Source organism: Rhinoraja longicauda, chromosome 10 (genome assembly GCF_053455715.1).
Source record: "Rhinoraja longicauda isolate Sanriku21f chromosome 10, sRhiLon1.1, whole genome shotgun sequence".
In the NCBI taxonomy this organism is placed as follows: domain Eukaryota; kingdom Metazoa; phylum Chordata; class Chondrichthyes; order Rajiformes; family Arhynchobatidae; genus Rhinoraja; species Rhinoraja longicauda.
This window is the reverse complement of record NC_135962.1, coordinates 58,721,456-58,739,215: the sequence shown is the minus strand read 5'-3', so window position 1 is coordinate 58,739,215 and position 17,760 is coordinate 58,721,456. Positions and strand designations below refer to the sequence as shown.

Here is a 17,760-nt window from a genome sequence, read left to right as displayed (position 1 = left end):
CTTCCGTCATCCCAGAGCATCAACCGCCATGAAACAAGACAAAATATTGGTCCCTACATCATCAATTCGCTAAATTTCAATCAACGTTGCTATAAATATTCCCTTTACCCTAGGACGATAAGGGAATGGAATATGTTACCACCCAACACACGCGCCGCTCCCGATGGTCAGTCACTTAAAAAGGGGATTGAGCAACTAGATCTCCTCAACTTGGTCACAAAGGCCCACTTCAAAATTTAATCACTACCCTACTCACTCCGACCTGCACGAGATAACCACTTATGAGGTTTTTGCGTAGTAATCAACCAGAACCGGAACCAGATAGTAGTTCAGCACTGCTCTCTGGTTGTTGTAGGATGATTCAATTGCCTGAGCTGAGAAGACACTGCCCCTGAATCTGGAGGTGTGCGTTTTCAATGGTAAGACGAATTTGAATATTTACACTCACGTTTAACATGAGAAAGTTTAAGAGAGAAGGCAGGTGCTGGAATCTTGAGCAAGGCATAAAGTGCTGGAGGAACTCATTTGGTCAGGCAGCATCTGTGGAGGGAATGGACATGCAATGTTTTGGGTTGGGTGGGACCTTTCTTCAGGAGTTATGAGGCCAGAAAGCTAGCAAAGCTTGGCAAGTGATAGGTGGACACGGGAGTGGGTGATTAGCACATGGGTGGAGATTGTGACAAAGTCTAGAGGTGTTAACGAGACAAAAGCGTGTCAGATAAGGAGAAAAGGAGTGGGGCCCATATGAGTGCCCATAGTTACACCGTTGACTTGAAGAAGCACGAGAAAAGATGAACTTCAGTTGAAAAACAGGTCCTCGGCTCATCGAGTCCACGCTGACCATCAACCACCCATTCACACTAAGCCTATACTAACTAATACAACGTTATTCTCTCCGCATAGTTATTAATTCCCCGGATTCTATCACTCACCCACACACTAGGGACAACTTATAAGGGGCCAATTAAACTACCAACCCGCACATCTTTGGGATGTGGGGGGAAACCGGAACACCCCCCGAAGGAAAACCCACGCGGTCACAGGGAGAACGTGCAAACTCCACACACAGACAACATAGGCTTGTATACACTGGAATTTAGAAGAATGAGAGGGGATCTTATTGAAACGTATAAGATTATTAAGGGGTTGGACACGTTAGAGGCAGGAAACATGTTCCCAATGTTGGGGGAGTCCAGAACAAGGGGCCACAGTTTAAGAATAAGGGGTAGGCCATTTAAAACCGAGATGAGGAAAAACCTTTTCAGTCAGAGAGTTGTGAATCTGTGGAATTCTCTGCCTCAGAAGGCAGTGGAGGCCAATTCTCTGAATGCATTCAAGAGAGAGCTAGATAGAGCTCTTAAGGATAGCGGAATCAGGGGGTATGGGGAGAAGGCAGGAACGGGGTACTGATTGAGAATGATCAGCCATGATCACATTGAATGGCGGTGCTGGCTTGAAGGGCCGAATGGCCTCCTCCTGCACCTATTGTCTATTGTCTATTAACACCCGAGGTCAGGTTTGAACCTGGGTTTCTGGCGCTGGGAGTCAGCAGCTCTATAAACTGTGCCATTGTGCTCCCTCCAGATATCTGAATCCGCACTAGTAACCAATCCACCATCTGCAAACTTGACATCGGCTTTTAATCTTGCTGCTGTTTGATTAAATTCTGTATTTTAACTTTTCATACTGTTTTTTTCTACTTTTTGTTTTTTGAAAAGATGAACTTTTGAAGAATAAATATTTCCAACCAAACCAGATTATACATACCTCATCGTGCATGGATGAATATGAACTTTCAGTGTCCATTACCTGGAAAAGACCACGGAGAGTCGAAGATTTCTCAGCACACGACCAGCCAAAGAGTAAAGCTTAACCTAGAACAGCAGTAAGATTACACAGTCACTATTGACTGCATGGTTTGACGTCACCACTCTGTTAATGGGTAATGCCAATCCATCAGCAATTGGTGGACAATTGCCTACAGCCATCATTTCACAAAATGCTGGAGTAACTCAGCAGGCCAGGCAGCATCTCAGGAGAGAAGGAATGGGTAACGTTCCCATTCCTTCTCTCCTGAGATGCTGCCTGACCTGCTGAAGAAGGGTCTCGACCAGAAACGTCACCCATTCTTTCTCTCTTGAGATGCTGCCTGGCCTGCTGAGTTACTCCAGCATTTTGTGAAATAAATACCTTCGATTTGTACCAGCATCTGCAGTTATTTTCTTACCCTACAGCCTTCAGGGTATTAAACACTGCAACTTCCAAATAAACTTTTTAGTTTTAGTTTTAGAGATACAGCGCGGAAACAGCCCCTTTGGCCCACCGGGTCCGCACCGACCAGTGATCCCCGCTCATTAACACTATCCTACACCCACTAGGAACAATCATTTTACATTTACCAAAGCCATTTAACCTGCAAACCTGTACCTCTTTAGAGTGTTGGAGGAAACCGAAGATCTCGGAGAAAACCCACGCAGGTCACGGGGAGAACATACAAACTCTATACAGACAAGACCCATAGTCAGGATCGAACCCGGGTCTCTGACGCTGCATTCACTGTAAGGCAGCAACTCTAATGCTGAATTACATAGGCTTGGGGGCATTGGTTTTGCCTTTTTGCGCTGTTATTGTTTGTTTGTTTTTGTGTGTGTGTGCGCGTGTGCGTGCGGAACTTTTTTTTGTTTATCGTATTGTCTAGAGTACTATGTTTACATATTCTGCTGTAGATAGACACGAAATACTGGAGTAGCGGGACAGGCAGCAACTCCGGAGAGAAGGGATGAGAGATAGACGCAAAATACTTGAGTAACTCAGCGGGACAGGCAGCACCTCTGGAGAGAAGGAATAGGTGACGTTTCGAGTCAAGACCCTTCTTCGGACTCGGGGGAGAGGGAAACGAGATATGGAAAGGTAGAAAGAATATGCAAGGCAAGATAAGAACAGATCAAAGCAGACAATGATCAAGGAAATTTAGAATGGTTCATTGTTGGGTGAGGGGAAGGTGACAACGACACATACAAACAATAAAATTAATCAGCAGGACAGTGAAACTAGTAGGAGAAATAGGGTGGGACGGAGAGAGTGTTAGCAAGGGTTACTTGAAGGTAAAGGCATCAAAATTCTTGGGTTGTAAGCTGCCCAAGAGAAATATGAGGTGCTGTTTCATTGTTCTGCCTAGGACATATATGACAAGAAAATACCTTTGACTCTTGAATGCAAGATTTACAGGAAAGCTTAACTTAGAACAGTACAGCTCAGGAAGAGCAAGCCCTTAAAGTTGACAGTGTCCGTGTCAACCATTATGCCAAGTTAAACTAATTTTGTTGCCTGCACGTGATTCATATCCCTCCAACCCCTGCAAGTCCCTGTGCTTATCTAAAAGCCTCCCAAAATGCCATTTTTGTACCTGTCTCCACCACCACCACTGGCAGCGCACCCCAGACACCAACAATACCTAGAATACAATCCGCGAGTACTACAGCTAGTGCAAAAAGTGAAAGGGAAAAGAGCGCAGAATATAGCGTAGGAAAAAAAACCTGCAGATGCTGGTTTAAATCGAAGGTAGACACAAAATGCTGGAGTAACGCAGCGGGTCAGGCAGCATCTCGGGAGAGAAGGAATGGGTGACGTTTCGGGTCGAGACCCTTCTTCAGACTGAAGAAGGGTCTTAACCCGAAACGTCATCCGTTCCTTCTCTCCCGAGATGATGCCTGACCCGCAGAATATAGTGCTATAGCTGCAGTGCAGATAAGAAAGTGCAGATAGGAAAGTACAACGGCCACAACAGAATAGTTTGGGAGATCAGGACCAGTTTATGAGAGGTCTGCCCAATTGTCTGTTAACAGTCAGGAAGAAGCTGTTCAAGTGAAACTGAATGGGGTACAAGAAAGGGATTCACATAAACGTATGAAGAGGTTGAAAATCTATGTAAAAGAGATTTGTAAAATTGTGGGGGGAAGTAGATGCATGACTTCTGACTCTCAGTCTGAGGAAGGGTCTTGACCCGAAACGTCACACATTCCTTCTATCCAGAGATGCTGCCTGTCCCGCTGAATTCCTCCAGCATTGTGTGTCTATCTTAGAAGATGCAATGATATGGGAAGGGTAACATATTTAACTTATTGCACATTTGGATATATATGTCTTAATAAAAGTTTAAAGATGCAGGGAAAGGAAACAGGTCCTTCCGCCCACAAAGTTCATGCTGGCTTTCGATCACCCTTTTGCACTAGTTTTATCAGCCAGTCCCTACACACTAGGGCCAATTAACCTACAAATTCTCCTGAATTTGGGGTGTGCAAAGAAACCGGAAAACTCGGAGGAGACCCACTTAGTCACAGGGTGTATGTGCAAACTCCACACAGATGTGTGGAAGTGTGAAAACAGATTTGGGGACAGTTTCTTCCCAGCTGTTATCAGGCAACTTAACCATCCTACCACAACCCAGAGAGCAGTGCTGAACTACTATCTAGTTCTTTGATGACCCTTGGACTATCCTTGACCGAATGTTGCTTTACCTTGCACTAAACTTTATTCCCTTATCAGAATAGAACAAAAGAACACAAAGTGCTGCAGTAACTCAGTGGGTCAGGCACCATCTCCGGATTACATGGATAGTTGACGTTTTGAGTCAAGACCCTTCTTCGGACTGAGGACTCCTTGCCATAGAAAAAGTCCAGGATCAGGAAGCCTTAGGATAGAATGATTGCTTATGAAGTCTGGTATCGGACCTGCGACTGGTATTCCCTGCACAGTAGTGCCAAAAGGCTGTTGTCATCGTGGCTATCCCTCGAGGTCGAGGATGATGGTCTACGTTCTGTTGATTTTATGAACTCTCAGGTGGCTTATGAGTCCAAAGTTGAGCGATTGAATCAAGTATTCACCGCTTCCGTGCCAGTTCTTGACCAGGAGATTCCAGTGGTCACGTGGCCTGCTCCCGTCGCCCTTCCCCCATCGCCAAAAGTCTGGAGTGAAGTTTTAGACAATAGACAATAGGTGCAGGAGGAGCCCATTCGGCCCTTCGAGCCATTCAATGTGATCATGGCTGATCATTCTCAATCAGTACCCCGTTCCTGCCTTCTCCTCATACCCTCTGACTCCGCTATCCTTAAGAGCTCTATCTAGCTCTCTCTTGAATGCATTCAGAGAATTGGCCTCCACTGCCTTCTGAGGCAGAGAATTCCACAGATTTTGTGTTGCTCACGGAACGAAGACGCCTGTGCGTGGGTTTGTTTAAGGTGTACTTGACATTGCTCTCCAAGAAGCACATGGTCCTTCTCAAATCAATCAACTCATTCCAATGGCAAGGGAACCAAGACGATTGGAGCTGACAGATCTGTGGCAGCCTTCATCCGCCTTCACAGCCGTTGAGTTCAAGATAACTTTGTCCGCCTGGTCTGCCGTTGAGGTCTTGTAGGTTGGATCGTTCTTAGTCTGGACCCTCATCCTCGACCTCACTACCATGGGTGGCCCCACCAGAAGCTAGTGGTTCCGATGGCTTCGCTCTGGGAATCATGGGGGCACGCAAGCCTCTTCACCACAACAAGGTGAACGATCCGAAGAGGCAATAGACTGTAATTAGGTACTGAATGCTGGGAATGTTGGCCGATGATAGGACACCAACATTGGTTTGCTGGAGGATTTTATGAAGGCAATGTTGCTTGCATCTCTCCACGCCCAAAGCTGTGGAGACACAAGGACCTGCAGATGCAGGAATCTTGTCTGGAATACAAAGTGCTGGAGCAACTCATTTCTGCAAGTCATGCTGCCTGGCCCACTGAGTTACTCCAGCACTTTGTGTTCCTAGTAAAAAACGCTGTGAATACTCTGGGGATTCATGGCTCATCACAACAGTCTTTATTGATCTGATGGTAAAATGTCTGACCCAGATCCATGTCATACGGGTCAAACAAGTTCACTTTCAGTTACAGGATGCATATGGGACTGTTGGCAAAACTCCAGGCTCACGTCAGCATGATTGACTCTTAATTGGTATTTAATATGGCAGAGCAAGTCACTCAGTTTAATTGCAATTAAGAACTTAGGCAAAGGTTGCTGGACTGGGGTATGCACCCTTGACGAGGACAGAAAGTTGGTGCGAACCATTTATCTCTATTTAACGTTACAGTGTGGCTGAGATGTATTAGAAGCTGCAAATCAAAATAAAAGCTCCGGTGATGCTAGAAATAGATTTTTAGATTTAGATTTAGAGACACAGCGTGGAAACAGGCCCTTCGGCCCACCGAGTCCGCGCCGCCCAGCGATCCCCGCACATTAACACTATCCTACACACACTAGGGATAATTTTTACATTTTACCCAGTCAATTAACCTACATACCTGTACGTCTTTGGAGTGTGGGAGGAAACCGAAGATCTCGGAGAAAACCCACGCAGGTCACAGGGAGAACATACAAACTCCGTACAGACAGCGCCCATAGTCAGCATCGAACCTGAGTCTCAAGCGCTGCATTCGCTGAAAGGCAGCAACTCTACCGCTGCGCCACCATGCTGCATTGAAAATTCGGAGCATCAAAGGTTAAGGAGAGTGGGGATGAGAGGAAATAAATAGATCAACCATAAAGGAATGGTGGAGTAGGTTGGATTGGCTGAATGGCCTAATTCTGCTCCTATGTCTTATGGAAATAGGAAAGTTGAAAATGCTGGAAATATTAGGTAGATTTAAGGCAGAGATAGATAGATTCTTGATTAGTATGGGTGTCAGGGACTATGGGGAGAAAGCAGGAGAATGGAGTTAAGAGGGAGAGATAGATCAGCCATGATTGAATAGCTGAGTAGACTTGATGGGCCGAATGGCCTAATTCTGCTCCAATCATATGACCTTATCACCATGTGACAGTGCTAAAGACCTGGGTTCATTCCTAACCTTGTGTGCTACCCATGTGGAGTTTGAATGTGATCTCTGTAACAATATGGGTTTCCTCTGGTTAACACATGCAGGTTGGTTTAATTAGCAACTGTGATTTGAGTCTAATGCGTAGGTGAGTGGTAAACTCTGAAGGAAGCTGAAGAGAATGTGAGGAGAATACAAAAATGAGATTCATGTACGATCTGATTTGCAGCATCCAAGGAGAGAGAAATAGAGCTTTCTCTTCAAAGATGAAAGACCCTCCATCAGAACTGGGAAACTGATGAAACAAGTTAATTTTTAGTTGCAGTCTACACCGGAAGTGGCCATTTCAGCTGCAAGTCACCCCATAACTGATATTGGCTGTTTTTTTCTCTCTGCACTAGCATTGACCTGCTGGACATGTCCTACATCCCTGCATTTCATAACTTTAATGTTCCTTTGTAAAAACAGAAATGCAAGAGGCTGCAGAGATTGGTGGATACAGCCTGGTCCATTTTGGCACAGCTCTTCCCTCCATTGGAATCATCTAAACGAGGCGCTGTCTCAAGAAAGTGGCATCTGTCATCCCACCCATGCCCTCCTCTTGCTGCTGCCGTGGGGCAGGAGGTGCAGGAGCCTGAAGTCCTACACCACCAGGTTTGGGAACATCCACAATCCTCTAACCATCAGGTTCTGGAGTAGACCTGCACAACCATAATCCTACCTCAGCAACGGAAAGCTGTAGTCCACCCTCTTGCACTACCATGCACCTATTTGTTTTTTCCCCAGTCTGAACAACGGTCTCGACCTGAAACGTCACCCATTCTTTCCCTCCAGATGATGCCTGTCCCACTGAGTTACTCCAGCTTTTTGGGTCTATCTTTGTTTTAAACCAGTATTTGCAGTTCTTTCCCACACGTTTCATCCCCAATTGTGTTCTTGCAATACATTTCGCACAAGTGTTCAGTCTTCTTTCTTTTACAAATGTTTTGTGTAATTTAAGTATAAGTTTTTTAATTGTTTGTCGCATGTGCCTGAGACGTTGCAAGCCAGCAAGATTTTCATTATACCTGTGCCTTACTGTACTTGTGCATTAAACAAGAAACCAGACTCGACTTGATGTGTGTGTATTCTCTTTTAGTTTAGTTTAGCTTAGAGATACAGCGCGGAAACAGGCCCCTTGGCCCATCGAGTCTGCGCCGACCAGCGATCCCTGCACATAAACACTATTCTACACAAACTAGGGCCAATTTACAATTTTACCAAGCCAATTAACCTACAAACCTGTACGTCTTTGGGATGTGGGAGGAAACCAGATTTGTTAACTGCCATTTTCTCAGAACCTGATGCTCAGTTAGGAAAGTAAATTCTGCACTCTGGTATTTCACTCTTTGCTCTACCTTTTGCACTTGAGTTTGGCTTGATTATCTTCATGTGTGGTAATATATTTAGTTTAGTTTAGAGATACAGCATGAAAACAGGCCCTACGGCCCACCGAGTCTGTGCCGACCAGCGATCTCTGTTACACTAGCATACACTACACACTGGGGACAATTTATAATTTTTACCGAAGCCAATTAACCTACAAACCTGTACGTCTTTGGAGTGTGGGAGAAAACCAGAGCACCCGTGAAAAACCCACTTGGTCGCCCGGAGAACATACTAACTCCGTACAGACAGCACCCGTAGTCAGGATTGAACCCGGGTCTCTGGCATTGTAAGGCAGCAACTCTACCACTGCATCATCATGCCGCCCTTATACGATTTGATTGGATAGCACAGAAGCAAAGACTTTGCACTGTACCTCAGTGCACGTGACAATAATAAACCTAAACCTAAACCGAAGGAAAATCTCCTTCAAAAGAGTTGGCAGTGGCATGTGGGTCCAATAGGCCTTCTTCTGTGTTGTATTCTGGATACTGCAAGCTGGGTGGCAGCTAGCCATTGATGGCAAGTGTCCATTGTAAATAACTGATGAGAAAGCACCGCACTTGGTGAGGACAGCTGGTGAAAGGAGGCCACATACAAACAGGAACTCTTCCCACTCCTCTGACAGGACCACCAAAGACTGTTGCGGAAGAGAGGCAGGCAGCCAGGGTGACCACACCCACACAGGGTTCCTGGTTATCGTTGAATGACTCCATCTCACAATCAGTCGATCCTCGTTGGCCGAGGCTCACATCTGTTAATCATTTTAAAGAGGCATCTTCTGCGCAATCATTCTGGCTAAAAACCTGGGGGAAGATTGCACTGTTTGTTGATCAAGAGAGACCTTTGCGTGGTAAACATAGATAAATTCTGGTATAAACCTGTTCTTAGTTTCTAAACTCTGGAAAAGTCAGTTCCTAAGGAGTTTGAATAACAGAACGGAGCTCTGTAAATATGCAAAACAGAGATGCAAATAAGTTGAAATTATATGCACCATTGCCTCCATATTCGACCACAGTAGTGACACAGATACTGGCTGTCCCAATGTTATGAACAAGTTCCGTCTTTACAGATAGCTCTGGGTCGATTTGTCCATTAGTCAGAAAATGCACGAAAAATCACTCAATACGGTAGCCATATCACCACAGTATTGTAATGAACAGTACTACAAGCGCATTAGATTGATCAGGAAAACAATTTCTATGTGGAGTGACAGAGAGAGGGGGAAAACTCGTTTGATCATTCATGAGAACATACACCGATCAGCCAAAACATTATGACCTGATGAGCCAAAACATTATGACCACCTGCCTCATATGCTGTTGGTCCTCCGTGTGCAACCCCATACGCAGCAGGGTGCGATGCAATATGTATTGTGACACATTCCTCCCGAGACCACCATTAAAATTTTCTGTGACTTGTGCCACAGTAGACATTCTGTCAGTTCGGACCAGGCGGGATAGCCTTCGTTGCCCTCGCACATCGATGAGCCTTGGGCACCCAACACCCTGTCGCCGGTTTGTCCCTCCTCGGACCACTGTCGGTCGGTACTCACCACTGCTGACCGGGAGCACCCCATAAGCCTTGCCATTTCAGCGATGCTCTGACCCAGTCATCTGGCCATAACAATTTGGCCCTTGTCAAAGTCGCTCAGGTCTTTACTCCTGCCCATTTCTCCTGCATCCAACACATCAACTTCAAGAACTGACTGTTCACTTGCGGCCTAATATATCCCACCCCTTGAAAGGTGCCATTGTAACAAGATAATCAATGTTATTCACTTTGCCTGTCAGTGGTCATAATGTCTTGGCTGATCGGTGTATATTCTGCACTCTGTATCCTTCCCTTTGCTCTATTGTCCCGAGTTCAACTTGATTGTATTCTGAAGAATGCCCAACCATAGCCTCCACAGATGCTATCTGACTCGCTGAGTTACTCCAGCACTTTGTGTATTTTATTCAAGAATTGAGCATCTGTATTTCGCTGTGTCTACAGGAAATACTCAAAGGTTTCAAAGGTCTTTTATTGTCACATAATTAGGGTACAGTGATATGCGAATTACCATACAGCCATACGAAAAAAAAGCAACAAGACACACAACTACATAAAAGTTAACATAAACATCCACCACAGCGGATTCCCCACAAACCTCACTGTGATGGAAGGCAAAAAAGTCCAATCCTCTTCCTCTTTATTCTCCCGTGGTCGGGGCAGTCGAACCATCCGTTGGGGTGATCGAAGCTCCCGCAGCCGGCGGTCGAAGTCCCCTCGTTGGGGCGATTGAAACTCCCGCGTCGGGGTGATCGAAACTCCCACGGCTTGGAGTTCCCAAAGTCGGTCTCTGACCAGAGACCGCGGGCTCCGTGATGTTAAGTCCGCAACCCCCCCCCCCCCCACATTAAACAAGCTATAGAACACCAAAAACATACATTTAACACATACAATTAAAACACAAAGAAGGAAAGGACAGACAGACTGTTGGCGAGGCAGCCATTGCTGGCACCACCTGGTGGTTCAGATAGCATCTATGTTTCAGGTTGATGATTAGACTAGCTAGTTCTGATAAATGGACCGTAACCCTGCAATATTAATTCTGTTTCTCTTTTTCTTTTCTCTGGGTTTATTTCAGATTTTCCGCCTCTGCACATTATTTTTTATCTCAGCCCAGGCTCAGCTCAACAGCTCTACCTTTTACCGCTTCTGGAGTCATAGAGTGATACAGTGTGGAAACAGGCCCTTCGGCCCAACTTGCCCACACCGGCCAACATGTCCCATCTACACCAGTCCCACCTGCCAGCATTTGGTCCATATCCCTCCAAACCTGTCCTATCCATGTACCTGTCTGTTTCTTAATCGTTAGGATAGTCCCAGCCTCAACTACCTCCTCGGGCAGCTTGTTCCATGCGCCCACCACCCTTTGTGTGAAAAAGGTTAACCCTTAGATTCCTATTAAATCTTTTCCCCTCAACCTTAAACTTGTGTCCTCTGGTCCTCGATTCACCTACTCTGGGCAAGAGACTCTGTGCATCTACCCGATCTGTTCCTCATATTATCTTATACACCTCTATAAGATCACCCCTCATCCTCCTGCCCTCCAAGGAATAGAGTCCTAGCCTACTCAACTTCACCAACGTCTTGTACAACTGCAACTTGACTTCCCAACTTCTATACTCAATACTCTGGCTGATGAAGGCCAAAATGTGCCTCTCCTCGATATCCCGCAGCTCTGCTCTTGCTCCCCCTCCCCCCATTCGTAACAAGGACAGAGTTCCCACTTGTCCTCACCTTCCACCCCATCAGCCGTCGCATACAGCAGATAATCCTCCAACGGGATCCCACTACTGGCCACATCTTCCCATCTCCGCCCCTTTCTGCTTTCCGCAGAGACTGTTCCCTCCGCAACTCCCTGGTCAACTCGTCCCTTCCCACCCAAGCCGCCCCTTCCCCAGGTACTTTCCCCAGCAACCGTAGGAGATACAACTCCTGCCCTTTCACCTCCCCCCTCGACTCCATCCAAGGACCCCAACAGTCTTTCCAGGTGACGCACCTCCTCACCTCCTCCAACCTCACCTATTGTATCCACTGTTCCAGGTGTCAACTCCTGTATATCGGCGAGACCAAGTGCAGGCTCAACGATTGTTTCGCTGAAAACCTCCGCTCAATCCGCCTTACCCTACCTGATCTCCCGGTTGCTCAGCACTTTAACTCCCACTCCCATTCCCAATCTGACCTGGGCCTCCTCCATTGTCAGAGTGAGGCCCAGCGCAAATTGGAGGAACAGCACCTCATGTTTCGCTTGGATAGCTTACAATGCAGCGGTATGAACATTGACTTCTCTAACTTGGCCTTGTTTTCTCTCTCTCTCCATCCCCTCCCCTTCCCAGTTCTCCCACTAGTCTTACTATCTCCAACTACTTTCTATCTCTGTCCCGCCCTTTTCCCCTGACATCAATCTGAAGAAGGGTCTCAACCCAAAACGTCACCCATTCCTTCTCTCCAGAGATGCTGAGTTACGCCAGCATTTTGTGACAACCTTCGAGCAGTGCTGAACTACTGTCTACCTTAGGGGTGACACTCAGGCTATCTTAGATCGGACTTTACTAGTCCACTAAATAGGCATCGTGGTGGCGCAGTGGTAGAGTTGCTGCCTTATAGCACCGGAGACCTGGGTTTGATCCTGACAATGGATGCTGTCTGTACGGAGTTTGTACCTTCTCCCCGTGACCTGCGTTGCTTTTCTCCGAGATCTTTGGCTTCCTCCTGTACTCCAAAGATGTACAGGTTTGTAGGTTCATTGGCTTCGGTAAAATTGTAATTTGTCTCTAGTGTGTAGGTCAGTGTTAATGTGCGGGGATCGCTGGTCGGTGCGGACTCGGTGGGCCGAAGGGCCTGTTTCCGCTCCGTATCTCCAAAACGAAAAACTAAAACTAAGCGTTATTCCCTTATCCTGTACCTGTACACGGCTCAATTATAATCATGTGTAGTCTTTCCGCAGACTGGATAGCATGCAATAAGAAAGCTTTTCACTGTACCCTCAGTACACGTGACAAGAAACTGAGCTGAAACCAGTGGGCAAAAGAGTGCACACTGTAACAGCCGGTCAGCATAACTGTCTGAAGAAGGGTCTCGACCCGAAACGTCACCTATTCCTTCTCTCCGGAGATGCTGCCTGTCCCACTAAGTCTCTCCGGAGATGCTGTCTGTCCCGCTGAGTTACTCTCCACAGATGCTGCCTGTCCCGCTGAGTTACTCTCCACAGATGCTGCCTGTCCCGCTGAGTTACTCTCCACAGATGCTGCCTGTCCCGCTGAGTTACTCTCCACAGATGCTGCCTGTCCCGCTGAGTTACTCTCCACAGATGCTGCCTGTCCCGCTGAGTTACTCTCCACAGATGCTGCCTGTCCCGCTGAGTTACTCTCCACAGATGCTGCCTGTCCCGCTGAGTTACTCTCCACAGATGCTGCCTGTCCCGCTGAGTTACTCTCCACAGATGCTGCCTGTCCCGCTGAGCCTCGCCAGCTTTTTTTATGTGTCCCTGTATTCAACCTAACCTGATGACCGGAACTGGCGGCCGTTCCCGCCCAGCCCTTGGCCCTTGATTAATAGCTCTTCCGACCAATGACCGCCGAGTATCGCGGGAGTACCGGCAGGGCCATCCAATCGCAAGGAGGGAAGGAGGGAGGTGGGCGGGACGATCCCCTCCCCCTGATCCCCATCAAGTTAGGTTGTCGTGCAGCGTAGTAGTAGTAGTAGCGACAGACGCGAATGGGAGGCGGCTTTATTTTGATTTAAAAAAAAAAAAAAATTCACCCCTCCCCGGGATACATTTTTTACCTTCTGTTCGTTTCTATTAATCGCGTGCAGCAAGAACAAGCGTTTGGTTGGAGTTGTGGAGCATGGAGGAAGGGTCCGGCGACGGTGACATGTTTACAGTTGAGCTCGAGCTGAAGAACGGTAAGAAGGGAGGGCGCGAGCCCGACCCGGATCGGCGCTGCACGCGCGCGCGCGCGCGGGGGGTTCAACCGCAACCCCAACATCTTCTCCAGCCTAAATGCAATCTTTATAATATTTTTTAAAAACCAGAGACACCATGCACGGGCACAAATGCAACCTGGCGGGGGTAATTAATGCATTTAACATTTGCATTCCCTCCCGCCGGCGATGCTTGTTGTGTGGAAACTTTGCAGCCACAGCCATAGTAAGGCTAGAAGAGATTGCAGCCGCCCATGACATGACAGAACATAAAATAACATGACCCGCTGCCTGAGTTACTCCAGCATTTTGTGCCCACCTTCGATTTAAACCAGCATCTGCAGTTCCACCCCCCCCCCCCCCCCTCCTAAATAACATGACAGCTGTGTTAGGAAAGAAGTGCAGAGTAGATGCGGGTTTAAATCGACACAGCGGGACAGGCAGCATCTCTGGAGAGAAAGGGAATGGGAGACGTTTCGGGTCGAGACCCTTCTTCAGATTTGTCGACCCTAAAGTAAACGCCACCCATTCCTTCTCTCCAGAAATGCTGAGCTACTCCAGAAATGCTGAGCTACTCCAGAAATCCCGCTGAGCTACTCCAGCATTTTGTGTTTAACAGACTCTAACATGACAGCTGGACGTTTGCAGCAATTCATTGCCATGCATGTTGCATTTGTTGTTGATGGTGATTTATGTTCCCTATATATATATATGCGTATGTATATATATATATGTGTATATATATGTGTATATATATATATATACACACACACACACGTTTGTTCATTGCTTTGGGGCTAGTGATCGTGAGCGTGCAAATTACTGTACTTGATGAGCCTGCATATTTTTGGTCATTTTAATGAGCTTGCAGTGGGATGTTTATGCGCCCACACTTGCTTAGCATGTTGTCCTTGTAAATAACACGATCTTACGCTTGTTGTATCTCTGTCGGTGGTCCATAGCATTGGTTGTTGTACCCGCACGCTTGATGTTCAGTTGCCTCGTAAAAACTACGCTGCGCGTATTTTTTTTCCCCTCTGTCTTTTATAATCTTTCCGGGGGTGGAGAATGGATGTAAAACCACAGTAGTCCCTGCTGCTGGGCTTAACAGTGATCGACTCCAAAGATATTTGCAGATTGTTTAACAGTTCCCAACCCCAGTTGGAACATTTTCTGTCTGCAAACGCATTATTTCCGAAATTGGTCATCTACGTTTTAATCGTGGGCTGTAGATTTCGGACAGATTTGTATTCCTTGCATGTCAAAGTGCGATAAAACGAGGCTGGAACCTGTCTGTTATCTGAGCAACATCATAGCGAGTTCTTTTTTTGGTAGAAATAGAGTTTAATATTTGGCTTCATTGCTCAAGAACTCGATTGGGAACCTTTTAATCTGTCACTCAAAAGTCTTTGTACATTTTTTACCGCAATTGATGCTCGTTTTAATACAAGAAATCTTAACCTGTGCAAAGATATGAAATCAGTGGGAGGAAACGAAAGTTAAAATGAGCATGCATTAATGTACAATAGTGGGAGCAGTTAGCACCTCCTATAGATGCGGTGCTGTCGAGATGATGCGGACACAATTATCCTAATACGATGTACGATTTAAGAGCCGAGAGTGTTTAATTTTAATACGCATCGGAATCGAAACAATGACATTCTGCAGAAGGCAACATTTATTTAGACATAAAATATCTATCTGCAGTGTATGCTGTATTTAATGAGACGCAGCAAGGGGAATATACTTTGAACAAGCATCTCCTTTTTCTGTCGGTGTCGAATATGTCAGAGCTTTGCAGCAACAGGGTGTTGTGGACCAAAGCAACAACCATCCCACTTGGAAATGTTGCGAGTCCCTGTTGGAACAAAACCAGCCACACCTGGTCAGATCTCATGACCTGCCTTGAGATCCGCAGATGTAATGTTCTTTGAGACTGTGCCTCGCCAAACATTGAGCGAGAAAGAATTTCAAGACCTCGGGGTTTCCCAAAGTGCTTTAGAACCAATTTTGTATGGTGTTGGTGTGTAATCATCATTGTCAAACGTGTTTTATTGTCAAAAATAGACACAAAACGCTGGAGTGGGACAGGCATCTGTGGATAGAAGGAATGGGCAACGTTTTGGGTCAAGACCCTTCTTGACCCGAAACGTCAACCATTCCTTCTATCCAGAGAAGCTGCCTGTCTCGCTGAGTTATCCCAGCATTTTGTGTCTATCTTCGGTTTAACCCAGTTCCTTCCTACAACATGGTGTTTTATTGTCATATGTACCAAAATGGAGCAATGAATAACATAAAGACAGCAATCATATTGTGCTCAGCAAGGACAACAAAGACTAGATAGAATGCTTTTGTGATGCTGGTTGAGCCAAGTCATCGGAAAAACTCTGTTAAATGTTCAGTTGGATGGCTTCCCTTCACACTGACAGTTGGCATTGCTTCATTTAATACTGTATTTTGAATGACAGCATGTCTGAGAGTATAACAGTTCCCCAATCTAACAGTGTAGAAAAGAAGGGTCTTGACCCAAAACGTCGCCCATTCCTTCTCTCCAGAGATGCTGCCTGACCCGCTGTGTTACTCCAGCATTTTGTGATACCCCCAATTTGTACCAGCATCTGCAGTTTATTTTCCTAAAGAACTGCAGATGCTGGTTTAAATCAAAGGTGACGTTTCGGGTCGAGACTCTTCCTCAATCTAACTGTGTTGGTCTAGATTTTGCATGTGTGTCTGTTTGAGCCAACTAACTTGGAGGTGTGCGTTTTATCTCTAAGTACAGTCATACTAGTACTCAAAGACTGCGGGCGTGGTTATTATATGAAAAGGATAGATTACCATTGTAAGTGGGTTTTTTCTGAATTTCAGAGCAAATGCATTAATCGATGTTGATGACTCTCAAGAGTCAAGAGTGTTTTATTGTCATTTGTCCCTGATAGAAAAATGAAATTCTTGTTGTTGCAGCAGCCACAACAGAATATGTAAGCATAGTACTCTGTAAACAAACTAATAAATGAGAATAAATAGTTCTGTGTGTGTTCACACCTATTCCTTTTCTCCAGAGATGCTGTCTGACCTGCTGAGTTACTCCAGCTTTTTGTGTCTACAGTATATGTGTGTGTGTGTGAGTTAAATATGTGTGTGTGTGTGTGAATTATATACATACATACACACACACACACACACACACACACACACACACACACACACACACACACACACACACACACACACACACACACACACACACACACACACCTTGGGTAGGAATATATATATATTCCTATCCAAGTTGTACATAAATGGAAGCATTTATTTAGAATTAATTTTGAAATAATCTCATTGGTTATCAGAAGGAATTTTACTGTTACCTTGTGCTTTGGCAATCTCCTGCATCACAAATAGATTAGCGGAGGCACATGGCCACGCTCAGCTCCTTGGATATAGTACACTTTTTCTCTAAGTATCTTCGTAGCTTTCATTTCAGGAGGAAGGAAAGATGTAAAAGAGTTGAAAGGTTTCATGGGTTTGGCGTAGTGTGGAGGGAGATGAAATGATAAATAGAGTATTGGGATACTTTGCAATGAATGTTAATTTCAAAACAATTATAAGGGGTAGAATATTTCCAGTTTTGCCGTTATTTGAGTTAGTGGGGAAAGAGATTGACGTGTGGTCATGTGTCAGAAGAAGTTTTGTGCATCCACTTTGAGAAGAAGATTCTGATCAGACATGGAGTAATATTCAAGCAATATGACCTCGGACTTTCAGAGCAATGAAAGTTGTTGAAGAGTGGTAAGTGCGCTTATTGTGAAAAAACACAGGACATAGAAAAATGGCAGCAGTGGACCAGGCACCTCCAGTCTGCCCCACCATTCAATATAATAAGTTTGTAGATGAAATCCAAGATTGCTGGAGTCAAGAACTGTGAGGAAGGCTCCCAAAGTGTACAGTGGGATATAGATCAGCTTCCGAAATGGGCGGATAACTGGCAGAAGGAGTTTAATCTGTTCGAGTA

The 17,760-nt window shown here is 45.8% G+C and overlaps 2 protein-coding genes across 4 annotated transcripts in view; one reads left to right on the top strand and one right to left on the bottom strand.

The window, feature by feature from the left end:
* dglucy (D-glutamate cyclase) overlaps window positions 1–1,903 on the bottom strand; it is a 44,246-nt gene extending 42,343 nt beyond the window's left edge. For 2 of the 3 annotated variants that reach the window (XR_013547754.1, XM_078406945.1), the window contains exon 1: window positions 1,768–1,903. Coding sequence is in view for 1 of the 3 variants with exons in the window: in XM_078406945.1 (XP_078263071.1) it covers window positions 1,768–1,806 (39 nt within the window). In the remaining 2 variants the exon portion in view is untranslated. The remainder of the gene's footprint in view (window positions 1–1,767) is intronic. The other variant, XM_078406948.1, reaches the window with a different exon arrangement.
* Window positions 1,904–13,520: 11,617 nt separating this feature from the next.
* LOC144597488 (ribosomal protein S6 kinase alpha-5) overlaps window positions 13,521–17,760 on the top strand; it is a 167,778-nt gene continuing 163,538 nt past the window's right edge. Inside the window, exon 1 of the mRNA XM_078406942.1 lies at window positions 13,521–13,730. Coding sequence (XP_078263068.1) covers window positions 13,673–13,730 — 58 coding nt within the window. The 5' untranslated portion in view covers window positions 13,521–13,672. The remainder of the gene's footprint in view (window positions 13,731–17,760) is intronic.